Source organism: Hibiscus syriacus, unplaced genomic scaffold (assembly GCF_006381635.1).
Source record: "Hibiscus syriacus cultivar Baekdansim isolate YM2019G1 unplaced genomic scaffold, ASM638163v2 tig00009009_pilon, whole genome shotgun sequence".
Taxonomy (NCBI): domain Eukaryota; kingdom Viridiplantae; phylum Streptophyta; class Magnoliopsida; order Malvales; family Malvaceae; genus Hibiscus; species Hibiscus syriacus.
The window spans coordinates 1,892,284-1,914,315 of record NW_024062181.1 but is presented as its reverse complement, the minus strand read 5'-3'; the positions used below and the strand labels follow the sequence as shown (position 1 = coordinate 1,914,315).

The 22,032-nt window shown below is 34.4% G+C and overlaps 3 protein-coding genes across 3 annotated transcripts; 1 reads left to right on the top strand and 2 right to left on the bottom strand.

Annotated features, from left to right (window-relative positions):
* Positions 1 to 327: 327 nt before the first annotated feature.
* Positions 328 to 4,561, top strand: LOC120202795 (putative disease resistance protein RGA3). The gene is made up of 6 exons (XM_039203165.1): positions 328 to 417; positions 507 to 572; positions 680 to 840; positions 2,063 to 3,262; positions 3,497 to 3,955; positions 4,081 to 4,561. The coding sequence occupies exons 1-6, from the start codon at positions 328 to 330 to the stop codon at positions 4,559 to 4,561; spliced, it is 2,457 nt and encodes an 818-aa protein (XP_039059096.1).
* A 7,985-nt stretch (positions 4,562 to 12,546) lies between these two features.
* Positions 12,547 to 14,311, bottom strand: LOC120202981 (receptor-like protein 9DC3). The gene is made up of 3 exons (XM_039203361.1): positions 14,246 to 14,311; positions 14,009 to 14,080; positions 12,547 to 13,820 (listed from the first exon to the last, which is right to left on the bottom strand). Exon 3 carries the CDS (start codon positions 13,720 to 13,722, stop codon positions 12,643 to 12,645), a length of 1,080 nt encoding a protein of 359 aa, XP_039059292.1. The 5' UTR covers positions 13,723 to 13,820; positions 14,009 to 14,080; positions 14,246 to 14,311; the 3' UTR covers positions 12,547 to 12,642.
* Positions 14,312 to 14,349: 38 nt separating this feature from the next.
* Positions 14,350 to 16,141, bottom strand: LOC120202794 (leucine-rich repeat receptor-like protein kinase PEPR2). Its single transcript, XM_039203164.1, has 4 exons — positions 15,268 to 16,141; positions 15,097 to 15,168; positions 14,740 to 14,811; positions 14,350 to 14,534 (listed from the first exon to the last, which is right to left on the bottom strand). Exons 1-4 carry the CDS (start codon positions 16,133 to 16,135, stop codon positions 14,350 to 14,352), a joined length of 1,197 nt encoding a protein of 398 aa, XP_039059095.1. The 5' UTR covers positions 16,136 to 16,141.
* Positions 16,142 to 22,032: the final 5,891 nt, after the last annotated feature.

Here is a 22,032-nt window from a genome sequence, read left to right as displayed (position 1 = left end):
TGAAATTCTGGATTTCGTTTCATTTAAGTGTTAAACTTTATTGATATTCAACCATTCAAATGGTTAGTGAAATATTTATTGATGTATTCCATGTTTTAAGAGAAAACATTCTTCCTGCAATGGCATCGAGTAAAAAGTCCAAAGGTTACTTAACGACTTCATGGATCTCCTTTCGATGTTGAAATCATTTTCAGATACGAAAAATATTTTTCTTGGAAACATTCGTTTTTCTTAACAAAAAGAATTGTCATTGATTGTTTTGGACTATATACGATCGAATATGAAAGGAAATGAAGCAAATGGATTAACAACAACAGATCTTCAGTAATGGATACTCTTGTGCCAGCAACAGATGACAAGGAAAATCCTTCCCCTGGTATGAACCAAATGGAAACTATTCTATCAACATCTAATCAAGTATAGTCGGGCACCCAATCAACTGATCATGACAAGGTTAGATACATGTGAATGTTGAATGTTGAATGTTGTATTCTAAATGAATACAGGGAGACTGTTTGACCGTCATTAAGCTTCTTCAATCTTTCTTCTCACTGGGTGCAAAGAGCAGTAAGGTTAGATACATGTGAATTTTGAATGTTGTATCCTAAATGAATAATGGAGCTCCCCGACGAGGATGAAATTGACTACACTGAATTCTCAATTTTCTTCTCTATGAAAGAGGCATTGGAAGCAGGTTATTTGGTCAGTCAGTTGCATCAATTTCCAAAGGACCGATGGCTTGGAATGTGGAACTGGCTCAAGAATGTTTCCATCATTTCCAGTTCCAGAAAGTACTTCCCTCCAAAGAAGGAAGATACCGTCAATACGTTATGGAGATAGGTAAAACACAAGCTTCCAACTTGCTTTACACAGAAGTAGAAGAAGGTTGAGTTCCAGATTGGTGGAAATAGAGCCGATGATAACACAACCTTGTTCTGCACTGTACAATGTACGTACGTCACCATATTTTTCTCATTTATGGTGACGTCTGATGGCGGGTATCGAGCTTGTGACTTACGGTGCGTAGTATTGAACTTTATTTTCTCTCTAAAGAGACAGTCAGTTAAGATTTAGTATCTAATTGACTCACTTTACAGGCTTTCATACCATTAACCTTCACACGAATCATCTCCGTTAAACGATCTACCAATGCTTCCTCTGAGCACTGCTTCCCCTAAAAAATTCTGCAATTCCTTTCCTTCCAAATCAACGTAATGACACAGTTCCAAGCCAAGTGAAAAATATAAGCCAAAACATAGATTTTCCCTGGCATTACAACAAGCCTAACCGAGCTCATGCATCCAATGCATGATCTGCCTCGTCACATTACAAGCCGATAAGATGCTCCTTCAAACCCTCCTAGAATAACAACAATCAAAGAACATGTGGTCCCTAGATTCAATCTCATTTAAACACAGGACACATATACCATCAATGTTCATGTCAAACGACATCAATTGGTTCTTAGTGGGGAGCATATCTAACACTGTCATTCAAGAAATAACAGAGTTCTTCAAAAAATAAATTTATAATTTTTATATTTTCTTTTTCAAAATAATCTATAAATTTTCTTGTCTCCATAATTTATCTGTTTGTAGCACAATCAATAAGTGATCTATTTAATTCTATACTCGAACACTCTTTTAATTTAATATATATAAGAAAAACAAAATAAAAAAATTATATATACACGATAAGCATGCTATCTATTCTTACAATCAGGAGGGGAAACAATGTTCATGCATACTACTCAAGAGCTAAAACGTCCACATATAATCTCAACGATGATAAGAACTAATAATAGATTCATATCCTAAATTCATTAAAAAATATATTAAGTTATGATGTATTTTTTAATAAAAATATAAATTATTAATTAAGTTAAAAATAATCAATTTAATGATTATATATATAATTAGATAAATTATTAATTAAGTTAAAAATAATCAATTTAATGATTATATTTTTTAATAAAAATATAAATTATTAATTAAGGGTCTCAGGATTGCAGAAACGTCCCCTTGCTTAACTAATCGCTTCTCTCGCTGTTTGTTTCTCTTAGGATGGCCGAAGAACTTGTTTCTGCAATCCTGGAGCTGGTACATGCAATCAAAGCTGACGAAAATGTACGCGACTCTGTAGATGTGACAGAGTTTCAGGGTGAGATGGACTCGCTTGTACTTCGTCTGGAAGCTATTCGGTCCAAGATGAATGCATTAAAGGATTGGCCATTGTCCGTTCAGCTGTCGAGGCTTGAGATTGACGGATATGTACTTGATGATCTATTATACGATATAGAAGACATGTTTAGCGACTTTAACAATCAATTGATGCGAAGTAGATTACTGGTAGAAGCAGTTGAAACTAAGGCTAGTAAAGAAAAAACTGATCCTTCTGATCCGGACATTATAGATGTGGTTAATGATCCTTTTGAATCATCCATTTCTAAGTTGGAAGTAGAGTTGATGGATTTGAGATCTAAGCTTTCTCCTGGACCAGAATCTATTTTGCTGGACCTTGAAGTGTCGAAGTTACTTGGTATAGACCAGGTAAAGAAAGATATAATGGATGTAATTTTGGGCGAAAGTAGTAAAGAGAGGAGCGACAAAATCAAAACCATCTCTATTGTTGGCATGGACGGAATGGGGAAATCATCTCTTGCTCAATGCATTTGTGAAGATGAGCAGGTCGTGGCAAGCTTCAACAACATAATTTTGGTGAACGTTTCAGACGATTCCGACTTAGGCAAAATTGGTAGAGCAGTCATTCAAGCTCTTGAGGGCTTGAAACATGAATTCTTGTGCATTCTAACATTTTTTCCATTGCAAGGTATTTTAGATAGAATTTATCGAAAGATTGTCGACAAGAAAACCCTTCTTGTTTTAGATGGCGTGGGGAGATATGATTATGATGACTGGGGAGTACTTAAATCTGTTTTTCAACATGGCATGCCAGAGAGTAGGATTGTAATTACTACTTGTGAACACAAATTTGCAGTAGAAACGAAATCATCTTATATATTTCATCTGAAAGAGTTGCCTGATGAATTGTGTTGGATGATACTTCGTGAAGTTGCCTTCAATGGACGGAATGAAGATAGTCATAAATATGTAGAAGATATAGGATTGAAAATTGCAAAGAAATGTAAAGGATCACTGTTTGCTGCAAAGGTTTTGGGAGGTGTCTTGCAGCATAAAATTGAAAAAAGAGAGTGGAACAGTGTTCTGGAAAACTATATATGGGAATCTCTTATGATACCCAAGTATATCTTTAAAATACTATGGCTATCTTATTGTGATCTACCTTGGTCAATAAGGCAATGCTTATTGTATTGTGTTATCTTTCCCAAAAACTTTGAAATGTCGAGAACTCTTTTAGTCCAACACTGGATGGCACACGGTTATCTAAACTCATCCGATGATTCAGTAATGGAGCTAAAAGGTGAAGCGTACTTTAAATGTTTAGTAGCTCATTCATTTTTACAAGATTTTTGCAGGAATGGTGGTATCCATACATGGAAGATGCATAATACCGTACACGACTTTCTTCGGTTTCTGTTCCAATCTGAACTAATGGTGGAGATCCGATCTGTTGAACATATGATGTTGGACTTAACTTCTGCTAGGACGTCTAAGGAGGTCAAATCTATAAAGCGTGTGATTCCTGATTCAGCTCCAGCTCCAAAGCAGATGAAAACTCTTTCTGATTCTGGAACTTCAATTCTAGCTTCATCTTGTGATCCGCCATTGATTCTAGATTCATCTTGTCCTCCTCTGCCGTCATATTTTCCTCTTATTAGCATTCGTCATTTAATGGTGATGATAGCCCAGGGAGTTGGTTTCCCTGTGGACATTAGCGGTGCAGAGAAATTGCGGACTCTTGTTGCTGTTAGTCAAGGGTGTTTGATAACCAGTAGAGCATTATCTAACTTATGTAAACAATCCAAACATCTCAGGTTATTGGATTTGAGCTTGTCTAGCGGATGGCATAATTGTTTTGGACCATGTGGACAAGGTAATGTACTCCGTAAATTTCCCGAGGAAATTTATGAATTAATAAATCTGAAGTTCCTTAGCTTAGCTGGCAGCAAAGAATTGAAGATACTACCAGAAACATTTGTGACTTATATGATTTGCAATCTTTGGATCTAACTGGATGTAGTAGTATTACGAAGTTACCGGACGGAATCGGGAAATTGATGAGATTGAGGTATCTTTATACCTGGTATTGCTGTAGTATAACTTTCTATCCAAAAGGAATTGGCTGCTTAACTTCTCTGAGGGAATTAACCAATGTCATTGTTATAGTTGATCAGAATGATGCAGAGGAATTCAGTCTCGGAGATTTTGAAGAGTTGAACCACCTTTGTGGAGATGTTCGTGTGAAACTGGTAGGAAATGCGATTGATGCAGATGAGGCTATCAGAGCCAACCTTTCGAACAAGAAGAGTCTCAGCAATGTTAGAATAAATTTGGATGGAGATATAAAGGAAGATAATGTAATCAAAGCATTAAAGCCGCCTTCGGAGTTGAAGATAGAGTTCATAGGCGGGTGGTTCTAGTTCAGAAAAGAAAGGATGGTACAAGGTAACAGGTAATATCTCGACATCATTCTCTCTTTTGTTGTTTCTTTACCATTTTAATCAACCCCTTTCTTTTTCCTGTGTTGGAGTTGCAGTTCAGTAATTTTCATTTGGAGAATGATGCAGTTGTTATTGTGAAACTCCCAACAGACAGAGGATCCACATTATCCAGTCTTGGGAACATGATTGATAAATTAGCCTTTTGTGTCGAAACTTTCAGTGTGTTTTCTTATGTTCTTCGTTCGGGCAATGAACCCTACTCATTACTTTGCACCTTTTACATTGTGGCTGGATAATAGTTCTTATGATGCACTCTTTTTCCATTTTCTCTCAGCAGAAGTGGTACTTTAACGACACACCTTTTTATGTAAAAAAATTAGTAATCATTACTGCTTAGATAAGATGTTATAGTAGGTCATGTTTATGCTATCATCATCTAATTAGATGAGATGTTATAAAATTTCAGTGGCTGACGCATGCTCACTTCAACGAGCCAAGTTATCTTAATCTTATTATTTCTTAGTGTTGTTTTCATTCACTCTAGGTGTTGTCGTTGGAGGTGTTCTGTAACAAATTGGGGGCTAAAATTAAGAAATTATAAAGTGGTGGATTTAATTGGTATTTTGAAAGAAACAGTGGGTTAAATTGTCAAATTTTAAAGTTAGCAGACCGTTTTATGAAGTACAGGAAGTTCAGTGGCTAAACTCTTGGTTTAACCATTTTTATTTATGAGATGATATAAATTCCCCATTCCCGTATGTTTCTGGAAAATTTTTCCAGTTTTCCCTCTCCAACAACTCTTCTTTCAACTCCGATCTACTCACCGTCCGACCTCCGATCGACGAGCCGAAACCACCATCGTGTTCGTTGTCAATCGAGGAACAAAACCCCTCAAGCCTTTCGTCATGAATCATCGTCGTTCGTCGTTAATTTCAGTCGGAAGTATCGTCGGTAATAACTCGGTTTTAGTTGGTTTTTCATCGATTCACGACGATCTGATGATCCGTTTACGACACCTCCCGCACCATCGTGTTCCTTGCATCGTTCCAAGTCTGCCGGTGTCATCCTTGGTCTCTGTCAACGGTGGTGCGTGAGGAGGTGAAGCGGTCAAAGTATCCGATTCGTTGAAATCGAGCTCTCCGCCGTTCAAAAATTTGAACCGAGCTTTGTAAGTATCTCGAAATCGCTTAATTAGGAATTTTTCCGGGAATTTTCCGATATCAGGGCACTGTTCACGCGCCGCCACTGCGCGTGGGGAAGACAAAAGTGACCGGTTTTGGTGCATAGTTGACCGGTTTGACCGGTCATAACCCGACCCGACCCGACCCGTTGATCGGCGTTGACCATCGTTGACCAAAACTTTGACCGGCTTTGACCGGGCATTAAATGACCTTTGACTTCGACCGAGTATACCTATCCAGACATTTTTCATGTGTCGATGCTTAAAAAACTATTGATCAGATCCTTCACATGTCATTGCATCAAAGGAAATTAAGATCCGACCAGATTTGATTTATGAAAAAGAATCAATATGGATCTTAGCTTGAGAAATTAAGGAACTACTTAACAAGACGATTTCTCTAGTCAAAGTAAATTAGCAAAATCATAATGTCGAGGACATTACTTGAGAAAGAAAGGATAATATGAAAATGTGTAGATATTTTCATATCAAGTTGAAGGTTTGGATTAAATAGTTTCCAAATATAATGATTTGCATAATCTTTACGAATTTGCAATGGAAAGTGCAATCATTATAAAATAGGAGTTAGTGTTTTCATAGAAAGTTTTAAAATTCGAGGACGAATTTTCTTAAGGAGTGGAGAATTGTAATACCCCAAAAATTTAGACAATGACCAAAATGGAAATTTTAAAAGTTTGATGGTCAAAGTATAAAACTTGGGAAAAGTATAGGGAATTAAGTGATAAATTTCCTAAAAAGAATTTTATTCCATAAATATATGGTTTACTCTTGAGATTGGAGTTTTATGGAAACCATATTGTTGGATTTTGAATTTAGTAAAGAATGAGTTAAAGCCGGTAAGGAATCGGTAAATTCCGATCGAATTGGAATTTTACAAATTTGAAGGATGTTATAAAATGGTTGGAAATATTATTGTAATATTTTAGATCAGAGAAAGTTGGTTTGAAAATGTACAATTTTCAGATTTAACCGAAACAATGGAATTTAGTGACTAAAACGCAATTTTTGAAAATTCAAGGGAAATTTCGGAATTTAAAAGTCAAAATATTTTATCTTTGACTTTGAAATATGATAAGGATGAGTTGTCATGGTATTATGGTAATGAAGGAGATTCATTAAAGGTGATTTGGTCTTATCTCAATTAAATGAATATTTTATTCATTCAAGTGGAATTTAAGGTAAATTAAGATGAAATGTTTTCCACATTTCAACAAAATATGCTCATCTTCTTCTCCAAAACCAGACGTGGGGTTTTCCTAAGGTAAGAGCAAGCCTTAACTCAATTCTCAAGCAATTTACTTAGGATTTTGAGTAAGTTGTAAAAAGAAAAATGTTATATGTGAAAAACTCTATCATTTGGTACCAATATTGCATGATAATATAGCTTGATTTCAAATATCTCTAAATCTGAAAATTTGGGTTTATACTATGGTTGTTGAAATTGATGATGATTATTGATGATTTTGAGGTTGTAAGAAATGATGAAGAACCTAAGGATGAAGTTAAAAAAATAGTTTGGATTTTGATTCTGGCAGTAGGTTCGAAAATTCACCAGAAAATATATAAAAATAATTTGGAGGTTATTTTTATATATTGTATTCATATATGGATCTAGTTTTGTTTAAAACAAAAAGGGGTCAATTTCAAGTTGTATACAAATATATATGAATTTTTAACTGAAGAAAGGTCAGAAAAGTCGGACAGCAGAATTCTGTACAAAACAGATTCTGTTGGTGAACTTTGAAAATTCACCATAAATTGTACAGAATGAATTAGAAGGAGTTCTTTATATGGATAGATTTTTATTCGAGTCTAGTTTTTAACGGAATAAATGGAATTGAATTCCAGTGTCTATATCAATACAGAATAATGATTCTTTAAGGGTAGTACGAGTTGTCTGAATTCTGGAAAATTAATGGGTTGTTGTGTAAGTGTTGTATAATTGATGTACTATGCTGGAAATTATTGTTCAGGAATTGAAATGAATGTTAGATGTGAAATAATTTCAATACTGGAATTTTTGGTATTAAGAATCTAGGTGATAAAATGGTGAAGGACCATTTTGAGTAAATTGGAAAAGTGGGTTCCAATGTTAAAGGAATTAATAAGTACTGAATTATTTGGGGGAAATGAGTTTGAAGTATGCTATGGAATTATTTTGGGATATGGTTATGTTAGTACAATACTAACATATGTATTGTTATAAATTTGTGATTTATACAGATCATGATTGATTTGCAATTGAAGCAAGTCAAGTATAAAAAGGGTATATTTTGGACAATAGTGAGGCTCATATATTTTGAAAGACATAAAGTGTCAAGGTGAGTGCAATACATGCATGAAATTATACATGGATGTTTTATACATCATAAGGAAGACTTGCGATAAGTCGACCTTGTTTATATCAGCATGATTTTATATCATTTTTATAAATTGACATTGAGATGTCAGAGTATGAAATTAAAATGCATTGACCATGAAGGAAAAATGTGATATTTTATCATGAATGTTTTCGGGTATGAACTGCCCAATGTTAAATTTGATAATATACTTTGCCATGGATGGATCGAATAAAATAGACTATATGCCCAAGTAAGTCATTGAGGGACAGGGTATAGTTGGCATGCCATAGAGTATAGCAGCTGCATGTTTATAATACACTTCGGTGTATATGGTGGGCACGACCTTATGTGTAATACACTTCGGTGTATATGGTGGGCACGACCTTATGTGTAGCACTACGGTGCAAATATTACTCGAATACCCAGGGGGCTATAGGCTATGGTTTATGGTTTATTGCTTAATAAATGGTAAGCATACAAATAAGCTTACAAGCTTTTGGAATAATGGCAAGTATATGGGTAAAATAAGCTTACGAGCTTTTGGAATATTGGTAAGTATTTTGGTAAAATAAGCTTACGAGCTTATGGGATAAATGGTAAGGGATTTTATATTATTTTGATCATGGTAAAATGATTTTATGGAAACTCAATTTTTGACATTGAAAATCATGCATGAATTGTATTGCACTGTTAAATGTTTTAATTGTCTCACTAAGTTTATACTTAGTGTGTGATGATTTTCACGCGTAGGTAAAAAGCAAAGAATAAGAATAAAGAGTTCAAAACGCCATCAAGCATCGAGAGGTATATTGCAATATCTGTAAGACATCCTATGATGGAATTTGATTTAGATAGTGGCATGTAATTTGATAATGTTAAATTTATTTTGTTGAATAAATTTTGGAAATTGTTATAGTGATGAAAAGTTAATTTTTATGAGATTTATATGAAATTTTGGAAAGTACTGTAGCATGAACAGTAACCCCGTTTTAAGCAAATTTTTCCAGTATGTAAAAGGGGTACCGATTCTCCTGCTACAGGGAATCGATTCCCCCACTATTCATGGTTACTGTTCACGGGTACTATTTACTATTCATATAAAATAAATCTTTTAAATTAAATTGGTTACAACGAAATATGATTTATATGACATGGTATTTTTATAATATCATTTACTATTTTAAGGAAATAAATTTTAATTCGCTTTTGAATGTTGAAATGGATTTAGAAAATACAGGTGACATCTATAATCTGTATATGTATAATTATACGGGTTATGGGTGTTACATGTTCCCTACTCACATGAATATTTTATCTGATTTTCGATTGGAATTCTGATCTGATACTTGACATGGATTATGATCTGATATCTGACATGGATTCTGATATGATACTTGACCTGATTTATGTTTTGATTTTTGATATATCCGTTTACGGACGGACATATTTTACTTGGGGGTAATGTTGGAGGAAGTATACCTGGAGGCTCATCAGCTGTGTGCTCAGGGCCTTACTTACCGGCTCCTCGGCTGTGTGCTCAGGGCCTACTGGACTTGACGGTGGGTGTATGGTTCTGGGGAACCTACACATTTTGGACTTGACGGATGGGGGTATATATATATATGTTTTAAAAAGATCTGAAAAGTTACATGATTTTTGGGAACACACTAGATAACCTATTCTGATCTCCTGAACCTAAACATCCGAAATATTTCTCTGAACTAAAAGCTCATTATCCATTACCACCTAAAATATCAGTAGGATCTCTGCTCAACATAAAGGTCTGTAAATATATGGATCATTAAGGAAATATATGTTTATTTGTATCTGCACGTTCTTCAGCATCATCTGGTAGTTCTGTATTACTGAGCTTTCCGAAGCTCACTCTATTACTCAACATTGCAGGTTAAAAGAATTGTATCAGTGCAGCTATCTACTTCAGTATGGGAGTTCTTCCGGCGTTGTTGCAGAGTATGGTACATGTGATTAGGGGGCATGTAATTGTATTTTGATTTATATACGAGTCTGGAAATATGTTTTATTTTTAAATAGTGAAAACTGATTTTATAAGTTACACGTTTCAATAAAAGTTTTAATTTTTCCGCTATTTATACAGTGGATCACTCCGGTGGCCCAAATGTGACACTCCGGATCGGATCTGGTTACCCTTATCGGTCTGTGGGGGTTACATGTTCTTAGTTGCAAGGAAGATGTTTGTGTTCCCGATCCATCCTTATATTGTGAGTTGAGAGATAATTATCTATGTTAATAAATAAAGGGTAAACTACTCGTCATGTCTCCAACTTTCAATGTATTTCTGTTTTGGTCAGTACTATAAGTTGAGTCTAAAACGTTCCCTTGTTGGTTTTTTATTTCTAACAAAATAATAACGGGAATAGCGGCCCACTGTTATTGCTATTGACCGTTACCCGTTAAATTCCGACCGTGAGCCACCATTATTGGTGTGATTTCATTGCAAACCACTATTTTCTGCTATAACGGTTTCGAGCACCACCTCAACCGCTATATAGCAATCGTTATTCCGCTATATGGCCGCTATTTGAATCCATGCAAAAATAAGGTTTTAAACTGAATTTATCAAAAAAAGAAGAAAAAAAAACCATACCTGAAAGTTTTAAAATTAAAAATAGGCGGGCCAAGTACTGAGTACAGACATTAGAATAAATAGATAAATAAATATTTAAAATAAAATTGAGTCGATGACAATATGACATTTGTTTTCTTATATTAATGAATAATACAAATTAAAAAATAATTGGTTTGAATTGTTTTGTTTGGTTATTCATTCAATCAAAACAAATTCTACCCAACTCCAAATCAAGAGTCTTTTCATACTATAGGAAAAAAATCCGCGTAACACCAAAATTAAATTCTTGAGAATAAATTATTCATTTATGAGATAAATTTTTTTTTCAGAAAAATATTATTTTAATCTATAAACTTTTTTAAATTTATACTTTGGTCACTAAATTTTCATTTCGGTCACTAATCGAATTTTGGGTATTACAAAACAAATAATTCCTCTCGCTCTCTCTATATTTTTTGACATGAAACTCCTCTATATTGAAGCACGATGAGTTATTAAGCTTACATGATAAATTGTTTTCTTGGATGAATAAAAGCTTGAGTGAAGTCAAATTTGAGATTTCTAATGGTACAATCCCCTCCAAATGATTATAATTCAAATACAACTGTTCTAACTTTTTACATTTGAATAAACTCATTGGAATAGGACATGCGCAAAAAATAACCAAACTTCAATTTTGAGGCATACTAAAAGAAAAAACGAGTCTTAAGCTATGATAAAATGTAGAAGATTTGTATCAATCCAACCTTTAACCAATGATTTTATATCATCTACAGCCAATTTGTTAAAGAAAATGTTTATATGATTAATCACGTTATCCTTTGTTTCTTTTTTTTTTCTTTTTAAATATGAAAATGTCATTCATTTTTTACTGCTTATGATAGCTCCAAATATGAACATGGTTGTGGTTTGAATGGAAGACGTGTATTTTGTATTTTGGTTGCGATGGTCCTTTGTATCTAGTCTTATTCCAGGTTGTGTGTACTCTTTTCCTTCAACTAGGATTAGAAAGGCTTTTAACGAGACACATAATCTGGTTTTAGACGTTTAAGATATTAAATAATATCAAATTGCCGAGCAAAAAATATGATCTAAAGGTGCTGTTAATGGAACAATCCTTATTGAATTCTTTATTGGTAGGTTTGATTTTCAAATTAAGCCGTTTTTTTTTCAAAATTTTCTGTTATGGCTTTCTATCGAGCAAAAGAAAGAATTGCACAATACCTTTTAAGTTGTATGAAGAAAGGTTAATCACCTCAACAAAAATAAGATTTCCGATATCCGATGGAATTTCACCTGAAACATACAATTAGATTCACTCTAATATCCGTATTCAAAATATCATGCATGCTTATGTATGAATTAGTTGAGGTGTTCATGTCAGCTCTGTGGATGAGTACTTTCTTATTCAATTTTATAATTGTAGAAATCCATCTTTGTTTCATTCCTTTGTTTATAAGAAACAGCATCTGATTTGTGAGAGGATGCAGTCAGTCCACTTAAAGATGAACACGAGTATCGTAACATGGTAGGGAAATTACTATACGTTTTTCACACTAGCCGAATATACTGGTGACAAAAGTGATTTGGGTAAGTCCACTACTAAAGGTTATGGAAATTATATATAAGACAGCTATCGAGACGGACCTGAACCAGGGGCAGATGGATTAAGTCCTTAGGGAGCAAGTGCATCCCATTATTTTGGAAAATTGTAAATACTAGTTTAATGTATTAAGGAAAAGAGAGAAAAATAAAAGAAATTTGTATACTCAATTTCTATTTAAAAAAAAGGTATATTAAAATTTTGGATCTCATTTTCGAATTTCTGGATCGGTCATTGCTTCCGACCACCATGCCTTGAAGTTTTCTGCTCTGTCCAGTCCACTGCTTGTTTTGCAACAAAAATCGGTCAACGACTTCTCTTTTTTACCCTTTTTGCAAATCTTTGTCGAACTCTCTCGTAGGTCCTAATGAACCACCGTGGTCTTCCAGTTGCGAAGACAATGTATCCCGTACTCAGTCCCAGCACCAACCCACATCCATACCCCATCAATATTGAAAATTTCCAGTTCATTCCATCATCATCATCTCTATCAAATTTGGCTGGAGTTCCCTTCTCATTATCACAACTTTTTGATAATGGCAATCCACATAAACCCAGGTTTCCTATGTAGGAATCATTTGTGAAAGTATCGAATTGTTTGCCTTGAGGAATGAGCCCCACAAGATTATTCTGAGAAAGGTTCAACACTGCTAAGAACCCAAGATTTTTCAACTCTGTTGGAATTCTTCCATGGAGCTTGTTTGATGAGAGATCTAATGATTCAAGCTCTGATAAATCACCTAATGATGATGGAATATGACCTGTTAAACAATTATGAGAGAGATTCAAGACAATAAGTGAGTGAAGCTCTCCAAGTGTTTTAGGAATTTCTCCGTAGAACTGATTGCTGGAAAAATCAATAACTGTCCATATAGTTAGCAGTTCCTCAAACTCTGTTTCCAACCCTTTTATTATAAAAGATATGTTGATGGCATAATTCCACACTCCCAATGCTGATCCATCTGTCATGTACTCTGGTTTATCTTTTTTTCCATTCCCTTCTTTAATGGCATGCAAATTTTCAAAATATTTCATAGGTAAATAGCCACTGAAATTGTTATGAGAAATATCAATGAGACGTAAACGAGTGAAGGAAACTGTAACTCCTGAGCTAACCACTTCACCATAGAATCTGTTCGATCTCAAGATAAGCACTTGCAGTTGATCCAAATTTCCTAACCAATTTGGGAATGTGTCATTCAAATAGTTGTTTCCAACGTCGAGAAGCTTCAACTCTTTGCAATTACCCAAAGATCGTGGCAGTGACCCTTCTATTTGGTTGTCGCTGATTCGAAAACTGTGTAAGGTGCAACTCTTACCAAAATTTTCTGGTATATTACCATGAAAATTATTCTTCTCTAGGTCAATGTGTGAAAGAGAACTCATGTTTCCAATGCAATCAGGAATTTCTCCATCCAAACTATTCTTGTATAAGAAGAGAACCTTAAGGGAACTCAGATTGCATAATGAGGGAGGAATTTGGCCTTGCAGAAAATTTGGAACAGAGTTAAAATTAGGAGTTTGGATCATCTTTTAAACAAATAAATAATGTTTGTAATTTAAAAATAAAATATTTTGATTAAATAACTCTATTGAAGGAAGATGTAACTAAGTAAAGCTTACTAATACTAACATGTAACTAAGTAAAGAAAAATGGAAAATAATATTATACCTGTTAAGTTATTATCAGAAAGTTCAAATTCCTCGAGAAAAGTCAAGTTTCCAATAACTGATGGAATTTTTCCTGGAACATATAAATAAAGTTACTAAAAATATTATTATGGTGAAGAAACTAAATAAAAAGTTAAAACAAATTACAACAATATTTATTATTAAAAAATGTTCAATGGTTAGTAACTCATCTATGTCTTAAGTACATCATTAAAGCAAGATGAGTTATTTAGCTTACCTGATAAGTAGTTATCTTCGATAGAGACATACTTGAGTGAAGTCAAATTTGAGATTTTTACTGGCACAATTCCCTCCAAATTATTACTATCCAAAACAAAAAGTTTAACTCTTGTTTTTGAATAAACTCATTGGAACTCTTCCAGAAAGTTGACAATATTCCAAATTAAGATAATGTAATCGAGGAAGATAATCAAACATATCGGAAGAGAAATAACCAAAGAGATTGTTGTATCCCAGTGAAATCTCTTGCAACGAGGAAATGTTGAAGATTGAGTAAGGAATAGAACCTGCGGAATAAATAACCAAACTTCAATTTTCCAGCATAATGAAAAGAAAACACTTAAAACTATGATAAAATTCCCACATAAAAAATTGTATCAATCCAACCTTTAATCTATTATTTCAATTCATCTAAACCCAATTTGTTGAAAAATGTTTACATGACTAATAATAGAACTTGTACAAGAAAAGAGAAGAAATACGATATGGTACCTTTTAAGTTGTTTTTAGAAAGGTAAATCCTTTCGAGAGAAGTAAGATTTCCAATAATCGATGGAATTTCACCTGAAACGTACAAAAGATTTGTAATGAGAAGCCATTTCCTTATTAGAAAGGAAAAAAATTATTAATATTGAGCAAAATAATGAATTGTATAAGAGGAAAAAAAATAGAAATGTGATATTATACCTGTTAAGGTGTTATTAGAAAGGTCAATATACTCAAGAGAAATAAGATTCTTAATATTCGATGAAATTTCACCTGAAATATATAATAAATTCGTCAAAATCATAATTTTACCATTTATAAAAGCTCTAAATAGTTTAAATTACAATTTAAGCATATCTTTACCTGAGAAGTTGTTATGAGAAAGGCCAATATGCTTAAGAGAAGTAAGGTTTCCAATAACAGATGGAATTTCACCTGAAACGTATGATTAAATTCCGTCAAAATTTATTAATATTTTTCTAGCAGACCCTCAATTTCTATAATAGAGCTTTAATATTAAAAACAATTGTTTACCTTTGAAGTTGTTGTAACCAAGATACAAAGATTGGAGCATCGTCAAATTTCCGATTTCTATAGGTATACTTCCTTCCATAGAGTTGTTCCACAATGATATATACCTCAACTCTTTGCACTTGTATAAACTGCTGGGAATGCTACCAGAAATCTGATTACCATCCAACCTTAATTCTTGCAAATTAGAAAGGCTATCGAATATTTTCGACTCTAGATAGCCTGCAGTGAGATTGTTAGTTATAAAACAACTTTTAACTAATGAAAATATATTCAAGATCGAGAAAGAAATGGAACCTGAAAAAGAATTATAATCCAGATATAACTGTTCCAAGTTTGATAGATTTCCAATTGTTATAGGAATCTGCCCTTTGAAATCGTTGCTATACAAGACCAGCCTTTCTAATTTTGACAAATTGCCCAAAGTAGATGGGATAACACCAGTGAAGCTGTTGCTACCAAAGTTCAAATATTTCAGCCGATGCAAATTAGTTAACTCGGTAGGTAAAGAGCCATGGAAACTATTGTTATGAATGTCGAGCCAGCCAAGGAAAGATAAATTTGCCAATTGAGATGGAATGGTGCCCGTGAGATCCATAATTGACAAATTCAGAGCAATGACTCTGTGGTGTCTGGATCCACAAGTGACACCAATCCAATTGCAAACAGATACAGAAGTGGACCAGCTGGTTGCTAGGAGGTTGTGCGGATCATGAGTTATATGGGATTTTAAGGCTAAAAGGGCGAATTCATCAATGGTGATGTTGGCCGACAGAGTAGCCCTGAAGGTTGCAAATAACAGGAGAAACATAAGAGGGATGAGGAAGGGAGTTTTTGCCATAAGGTTGGGTGTGGGTAAAATGCAAATCATGAAGAGAGAAACAACTGAGTTTTAATGCTTCTCTATTGTTAGGTCGATGCTCTTTATATACTTTGATTCTAAATAATTAGACACGATATCCTTCGACTCACAATTTGAATAAGAAATACGCACAATTACCTGTACACGAAAAGAAAAGGCCAAAAATGGAAGACTTGGTCTCCAGTACATCAGCGGTCCATACATCCCATTGAGAATCTAATTTTGATTGGAATTAGACATATTCATCAATCAGTATCATTTGGAATTAGACATATTCATCAATCAGTATCATTTGTTACTTATTAGGCCTGTAAACGAACCGAACGTTCAGCAAACCGTTTGTGAACCGTTCGGTGGAAAGTTCGTTTATGTTCGTTTATTTATTAAACGAACGAACATGAACAAGATTTTGTGTTCGTTTAATTAAATGAATGAACACGAACAGATGGCTCATTCGTTCATTCATGTTCGTGAACGTTCGATAATATGTTCGTTTATGTTTGTTTACTTTCGTTCGTTTATGTTTGTTTATTTATATTTAGCTCAATCTCTCTAGACCTATTTAAAGTATTAAGGCCCAATAAATTTTAATCTGATACCCATTAATATTTTAAAATTCAATTAATTATAAATACAAATAAGAAAATCTCATAACAATTAAATACAAATTAACTATGAAGTTGCAACTTATATTAATGAATTTTATGTGATTATTGTTGTTGTGGTTTATGTTCGTTTGTTTTGTTCATTTATGTTCGTTTACGTTCGTTTATGTTCATTTATTGTGTTCATTTAGATTTGTGTTCATTTATTGTGTTCATTTATGTTCGTTTACATCCGTTCGTTTATGTTCGTTCATTTGTGTTCGTTCATCATTTAAATGAACAAACATGAACGAACACGAACAAGCTACATTCCTTAACGAACAAAAAAAATTTGTTCGTTTATGTTCGTGTTCGTTCATTTGTTCGGTTAAAGTTAAATGAACGAACATGAGCATACTCTGTTCAGTTCGTTTACATGCCTATTACTTACTCTTCACGGCTGCTCTCGATTCCTTCTATTACGCGACATTGGAAAGGGATTAATTCAAACGAATGGCCACCCTTTCCAACAAGTAATTTCATACTTTGTCACAACTGAAGACTTCAACCCTTTTACAAGTAAAAGACTGTCATAATCTCCCAGAGAAAGAGAAATGTGACCAAGGCCAAAGACAAACAATACATTGTTTATGTATCTTTTTTCTTATATATCAGTTTCTTTATATGTCACATGACATTAGTGTTTCCTTTTTTATAAACATTATAATATAATTGGTGTTGTATATATTATATTTATTAATCAAATCAAATATGAATTTAAAGTTTACCTAATATTTTTATGGTAATTTTTCTTTAAATATCAAATAAGTAAAGAAACAATGAAGTCCAAATTAAGAGTAAACACTGAAGGGACAAGACAACCTCAGTATACCAAGAGGTTGCCTTGAAAAGCATGTCGGTTCCAAATAAAAACAAACATGTATTGTATTTTAAACGGCAAATATGCTAGTATTTTAAGTTAGAACGACGATCACGGCGGCTGAATATTCTTTGATAAAAACACGAATTGAGACTTTGAGTTAAATATCTTTTGTCGTGTAAAAAGGACATGACTATAAAAGATGAACTGTCCCAGTCAAGGTCTGCAATTTGTTAGAAATCTCAAGCCCCTCTTTCTATCTGTCTTCCTCTCTTCTTTTTTTAATTTAGAGTGATTACATGGTAGTATTTATTTAAAATTTTCTTAAACTATTAACATCGCACACACTCCTTACAGAGGTAGCTATTTGAACCCAAGACCTTTAGGTAGAGCAACATTTCATTTTACCACTGAAGCCCCTTGATAAGTTCTCTCTCATTTTCCTCTTGAGACGATGGGTTCAACTAGGTAAACATTGTGAAGTATTTGAAAAATCTCTCCTTTTTCATTCATTCGAGTGTGACTTGCAAGACATTTGAGTTGAAATGATATTTATTTTATATTTTTATTGTTGGAAGCGTGAATGAACTTTCGGTAATTTTATAACTAACATGCTATTATTAATATGAACCAAACAAATACTATACGAACACTAACTGCAGCTAGTTTACAAACACAACCCGATATTCGAATCTTTGCTAAGTTTCACTTTCTAACTCTCGGTTTTCTTTCTTTCACCCACTACTCACATACACATATATATAGCCTTATTAAACCGTCTTAGCTACTGTTATTCCTTGCTGTAATTGTCTTCAATTTCCAAATGGACATTTTCACATTCATGTAATTTTCCTTGTCGTTTTAAACTTCTCTTCTTTGTTGTAGAAATTTCTTTGCTGCCACCTTAAGCTTTAAGCAATTGTAAGTTGCCAACACATAATTACTTTATTATGTTTTTCTTTGCTCCTTAATTTCTTGGTAAGTGTTTTCCCAACACATAAAGTCAAAAATTATGTTTGACTTTAAATATTTATTAATAATATCTGATTCATTAATTAATTAACTCAAAATAATTTACTAATCTAATTTGTTTCATTTATAACATCAAAACATCCCTTTTTCTTCCTTTTTTTTGAGGGTATGAAAGACTTTGAGTCTAGTTGAAGAATAGCACAAGAATGGTATAAGGGTCTATTCATCCAAATGTAGGACACCACTGAAGACTTAGCACAAACAAAATATTCATATTATCACAAATTAAAAAAAATACAATAACCTTTAATTTAAAAGTTTTTATAATTCCGTAGAACGCAGAGAACAATCTCTTAATGTTTCTTACCATCTCTAACTTCGCCTTAGAGAATACTTGTAACCCCCTAGACCCGGCCTATGCGTTTCGACTAAGTCTAGTGGATTACATTATGATTATTAAAGACATTTTCCGAAACCGTTGTTCCATCAATATAAAATCACATTATAAATAACATGAAATTATAAACAGATTATACTATCAAAATCCAACTCGTAAATATAGTACAAATAAGTAATAAATTAATTTAAAACATGTCTTCAAATTCAAAATCACAATAAACCGATCCGTAATAGTAAAAGAGTCATCGTTATAAAATCTGATATTTTAATATAAGGTCCATGTCACCAAAATAAAGTTAACTTGCAAGATAAAAACATTACAATCTGATTTACTTCAAGAGATATGTTGATCCTCCAAGTGCACGAACCGAGGTATCTAACCAACAGTATCTGAATGGGGAAAACAGTTTCGAAAGGTGAGCTAGGCTCAGTGTGTCCCAACATTTCCATAAAATCATAATAGGTACAAATCATAGTCCAGTAATCCCACAAATTCGTAAAAGAGTTTAACTTTTGAAAACCATAGTTTAAACCCTTTTTTTTCTGGTACACCATCAGTAGTTTCCAAAATTTATTTTCCATATGGCTTACTTTATGCACATAGCAAAAAGAAAGCCGACTTAAGGATAGGCTATGAAGCTTGTATCCTTAAGCCCAAGTCAATAAGTCCATATGGCTTACCCTAAGCACACAGAAAAGGAAGGCCGACCTAATGAAACATCTTGGGGCCCTCAAGAGTCACATTAGGCCCAGTTAGCTTGATCAGAGCTATTCCATCGTAATTCAATTCCAAAATTCAATTGCACCGTGACATAAATTCCATAAATTCAAAAACATGGTAATCATAGCCCATTTCAAAACGAAAATTAAATAGCAGCCATATTCCATAAATTGTCACATTAAATTGGTGCATCCATAAAACAATAACCAATGAATTCGGTGTACCACATATTAAAAACAATAAAACAATTCAGCAATAAGTAGGGAACACACCTCGATAATAGGTTCAAATAGCAAATCTACCGATTGCTGGTTTCACCACGCTCAGCTACAGTTTTCGAACCTATTTAACAATAACACTATATTACTTATGAGTAATATAAATAGATCCCTAAAATCATAAAAATTTACGGGTCTTACGGGTGAATACTGGCACACGTGGTTTAACTGATCTAGAAGAGTTGGGTCGAGCTGTCGAACGATCCGGAGAGTCTCTTGTACCTTCAAATAATAATAATCTATCAGTCCCAAATCCTATTTAATTGTTTAAAGCTAGACTTCTTAAGTATATAAGCATTTTTCGAGTTTGACTATCAATTTAGGGTATTTCGAGTCTGAATTTGGCCAAACAGATTGCGGAATCGGAATCAGGACGTCGAAAAATATAAAGTATGATTTTTCGAAAATCCAAATTCTTGGTCAAAGTCAAAGTCAACCACTTTGACCATCGATTTGGAGGCCTTCGGATTCGAATTTGATGAAACGGACAGCGGAAACAGATTCGGCACGTCGAAACTATCAGGATAGGTATACTCGGAAAAGATTAACGGTCGTTTAATGCTCGGTCAAAGCCATTTTAAGTTTTGGTCAAAGAAAGTCAACGGTCAATGGTCGGGTCGGGTCAACAGTGGGGTCGGGTCGGGTCAGTCGGGTCGGATCAGACGGGTCGGTTCAGACCGGTCAAACCGGTTCGAACCGGTCAAACCGGTTTTCCAGCAGCTCACTCTTCCTGCGGCGGCGAGTGAACAGTGCCACGGTGTCGGAAAATTCCCGGAAAAATTTCTAAAAATTATTTTGAGCGATTTCGAGATACTTACAACGATCGGTTCAAATTTTTGAACGGCAGAGAACTCGTATTTCAACTCGGGCGAATCTTTGACTGCTCCACCTCCTCACGCGCCGCCGTCTACGGCGGACAAGGTTGACACCGGCAGACTCGAAACGACACGAGGAACACGATGGTGCAGGAGGTGTCGTTAACTGAGCAACGATCGGCGGTGAATTTGAGATTTTCCCGGCGATAGAGCTAAAAAAACGTCGATGCTTTGACTTGAAATTCCCGACGTTTGGCAGCGTTTCGCTTCAATTAATTTAAGGAGATTGTTCCTGACTCGATAACGAACACGATGGTGCTTTCAAAACGACGATCGGAATTCGGACGACATCGGAATTGAGGTTTGAAGTTGGGCGTTCGGGATGGGATTTGGGCGTGGTTTTCTGTTTTGAAAACAGAAAACCACGTATTCATATATAAACTAAAAACTTACCTAACATTTAAGGGTAAATTCAGGGCTTGGTCCCTGAATTTCCTTTAGCTCTAAACAAGCTACAAATTTTTAAAATCTTTCAATTTAGTCCCCAAATTTTCACTAATTACGTAATTAAATCTTCAAATTCCAATTAAATATAATTTTGATATTTTCGGGTTGTTACAATTCTCCCCCTCTACAAGAAATTTCGTCCTTGAAATTTACCTTATGAAAACAAATGAGGAAATTGAATCTCCATTGACTCCAATGTTTCCCAAGTAGCTTCTGAGGGGCTACGATTACTCCACTGAACTTTGACCATTGGAATACGCCTATTCCGAAGAACTCGCTCATCCCTCTCTAAAACCTGAATAGGCTCCTCCTCATATGAAAAATCATGTCTCAGCTCTACCTCATCGACCTGAATGATGTGATCTGGATCTGGACGGTATCGCCTCAACATAGACACATGAAAAACATCATGAATACGACTGAGCTGGGGAGGTAACTCAAGCTGATAAGCAACAGGTCCGACCCTCTTCAAGATACGAAATGGTCCAATAAATCTTGGACTCAATTTACCCTTACGCCCAAATCTCAATACTTTCTTCCACGGTGAAACTTTTAAGAAGACCTGATCACCAATCTCAAATTGTATATCTTTCCTTCTCTGATCTGCATAAGACTTCTGCCTATCAAATGCCTCTTTCAAACGGTCACGTATCAATCTGACTGTGTCCTCCGTCTCTCGCACTAACTCAGGTCCCAACGTTTTCCTATCACGCAACTCAGTCCAACATATCGGAGTGCGACATTTACGCC

Excerpts from the sequence above, each read along its gene's own strand:
- LOC120202795 (XM_039203165.1), top strand. The coding sequence starts at position 328 with ATGGATACTCTTGTGCCAGCAACAGATGACAAGGAAAATCCTTCCCCT. Across the intron at positions 841-2,062 it reads TCAATACGTTATGGAGATAG|GATGGCCGAAGAACTTGTTT; the intron begins GTAAAACACAAG and ends TGTTTCTCTTAG. Across the intron at positions 3,956-4,080 it reads AAACAATCCAAACATCTCAG|CTGGCAGCAAAGAATTGAAG; the intron begins GTTATTGGATTT and ends TCCTTAGCTTAG.
- LOC120202981 (XM_039203361.1), bottom strand. The coding sequence starts at position 13,722 with ATGAGTTCTCTTTCACACATTGACCTAGAGAAGAATAATTTTCATGGT.
- LOC120202794 (XM_039203164.1), bottom strand. The coding sequence starts at position 16,135 with ATGATTTGCATTTTACCCACACCCAACCTTATGGCAAAAACTCCCTTC. Across the intron at positions 14,812-15,096 it reads TTCTCATAACAACTTCTCAG|GTGAAATTCCATCGATTATT; the intron begins GTAAAGATATGC and ends TGTACGTTTCAG. Across the intron at positions 14,535-14,739 it reads TTCTAAAAACAACTTAAAAG|GTTCTATTCCTTACTCAATC; the intron begins GTACCATATCGT and ends TTTATTCCGCAG.